Genomic DNA, 2,500 nt, shown 5'->3' on the forward strand with positions numbered 1-2,500 from the left:
GGGGAGGGGGCAGAGAATCAGAGATTTTTCTTCCCTGGTTGTACTTGGCTTTATTTTCACTGCCATAATCTTAATTTTTAAATTCCCCTGTTTGATAGGTCTAAAAAAGAATAAATGAATACATATATTTGACTTATAAGTATATATTATATAATAATATAATAAATATGTATTATACGAATAATATAATACAATTATATTATATAATACTAATTATACATATACATTATTATATATGCACACATACACACACACTGTCTCTTACATCCTGAATTATTTATTCTGTCTCATAGGAACCTGAAAATTTCAAAATAACAAAAACATTCAAAACACTGTTTCCCTTAAAAAACAGCAAATAGTAGCCACTTTCACAGTATGGAGACTGACATCCTAATACATGTTTTATTTTACCTTAAATAATAATTCCAGACATCCTTCCAAGATATTTGGACTGATCTAGGGTTTACAAGATGTACCTACTTGTATATCAATATAAATTATATTTTGAGTTTCTCTGCCCACATAAGGCACTATAAAGTGTTTTCAGGTATATTCAGAAATATCCTATAGAAAAACAGTGGCCCAATCAAAGTATGGACAAATATTCATTTGGAACCATTTCAAAAGGGGAACTGCTGACTGAGTGTGCACAACATCTGTTGTTGCCTTTTGTTAGTTAAAGGTGGACAAACTGAGAATGATATAAATGTAGCAAAACCACTCCAACTTTAATCTGGAGAAACAGCCGCTGTAAAGTTGGACCTGTTTTGCTACATTTGTATCATTCTTGGTTTGTCTACACACAGCTGTTGGAATGTATAACCCTAGGCTGTGTTAACTTTACTCCCAAACCATTTCCTCATATGGCCAGTGTGAGTTCTTGTGATCATGGGAACAAAGAAGCCATATTACACAAGCGCTGAAGGCAGGAGGGAAGGTGGTCTGTGCTGGGTACCAGAGACCAGACACTACAATAAAGACAAAGATTTGGAGCTTTCTGGCTTCAAGGCTAAGTCTTAACCTCACATAGACATTCCCCATCCCTTGCCTCTTCCCCCTTACCTCTTGTGCCCCATCCTGACCCAATGACCTGATAATAACTCCTCTGCTCTCTCCTTCCATGGAATATTTCTATTTCTAAAGCCAAGGAAGTATATACTTTTCTCCTTACTTTTAAAAAGCAATATTATTTTTACGGTGGACTTAGTTTCATTGCATAATGAATGAGATACTATGTAATTCACCAAGTCACTACCCATGTCTCATTCACATCTTTCCTGATAATTTACTTCTGCTATGAAGCCTTTAGCATGTGAAATGATTCATGTACAAACTAAATGCATTTTCACCAAGCTGATTATGAAATAGATGTGGCCTGAGCCCTGCAAACATTTAAAGCTCTCCATGATCTAATTTATATAATCAAACCCATCTGTTCCACTTGAACCCCTACATTATCTTTGTCATGTAAAAGATAAGTGTCTGGAAGCAGAAATCTCCAAACCTGACTACCAGGTATCCAAAGATGCTTCTGGGACATATTGACATTCACATGTCATCTACTAATAGTAATTTTTTTAAAATTCTGGGACATATTTTCTTTCCAGTTCTTGGCTTCAAAAGCACTCTAATGAATATATGACAAAGATTCTTCACTGAGAATTATAAAAGTAATTTCACAGACTTTGACATTCCAGATGTGCACAATCCCAGCTCTTCAGTTCTTAACTCTGTTCTAGCATCTACACACTTTTAAATAGTTTTGTTACACCTCCATTCCCTATACACCCCAAATGCTCAAAATTGCCTTTTGAGAAATGAACCACTTTCAAAAGCCAAAAGCCTTTTCTTGACTGTGTCTATACTAGTTTTATATAATATATTTAACACGGTGATCGTGATTATGGTATTTTGCATACTGTTTGGTAAATTCAAATAGAAATTATGTGATGTTTACTTACATCACCCACCTGCATTTACACATGATGATGCTGATTTATGAAGTATTTGGCAATATATTATACGCCACTGGGAGAGAGAACATAAAAAATGCACAATTTTAGATTACAAAAACACTACCTGGCCCCAGTGAAGTATATTTTGCACAGATGTTGAATCTGGGAAATGTGACATGTAGATATCAAGGCGATTCTGAAAAGAAACAATTTCAATAATTTATTTCAAAATGAAATGGGCCAAGCTAAATTCAATTTAAATATTACTCAATTCAATAACTACAGAATTAAAAAAGGATGAGGGAGACATCTTACCAAGAACACTTTCATTAATATACAATAACTTGATTTTTCATGACCATGAAAATGTAACCATTTAGAACATTCCATCTTGGTTCTATGAAAATGTGATGATTTCTAATATTAAGCCCTCCATAGTTAACAAACCACAAAACAATGGAAATTTACAAGTGGCTCAGTGAGTCTGGCAAATTCCAGTGAAACCATCTGGTCTGTTAAACCATAATAACCAAAAACAAAATTGG

At 34.2% G+C, this 2,500-nt stretch overlaps 1 protein-coding gene across 1 annotated transcript in view; it reads right to left on the bottom strand.

The window, feature by feature from the left end:
* LOC102373744 (lipase member M-like) overlaps nucleotides 1-2,500 on the bottom strand; it is a 28,369-nt gene that overhangs the window by 1,370 nt on the left and 24,499 nt on the right. Inside the window, exons 8-9 of the mRNA XM_006028997.3 lie at nucleotides 2,080-2,151; nucleotides 35-100 (exon numbers count right to left, since the gene is read on the bottom strand). Of these exons, the coding sequence (XP_006029059.1) occupies nucleotides 71-100; nucleotides 2,080-2,151 (102 nt within the window). The 3' untranslated portion in view covers nucleotides 35-70. The remainder of the gene's footprint in view (nucleotides 1-34; nucleotides 101-2,079; nucleotides 2,152-2,500) is intronic.

This window comes from Alligator sinensis, unplaced genomic scaffold, assembly GCF_000455745.1.
Source record: "Alligator sinensis unplaced genomic scaffold, ASM45574v1 scaffold557_1, whole genome shotgun sequence".
NCBI classification, from domain to species: domain Eukaryota; kingdom Metazoa; phylum Chordata; order Crocodylia; family Alligatoridae; genus Alligator; species Alligator sinensis.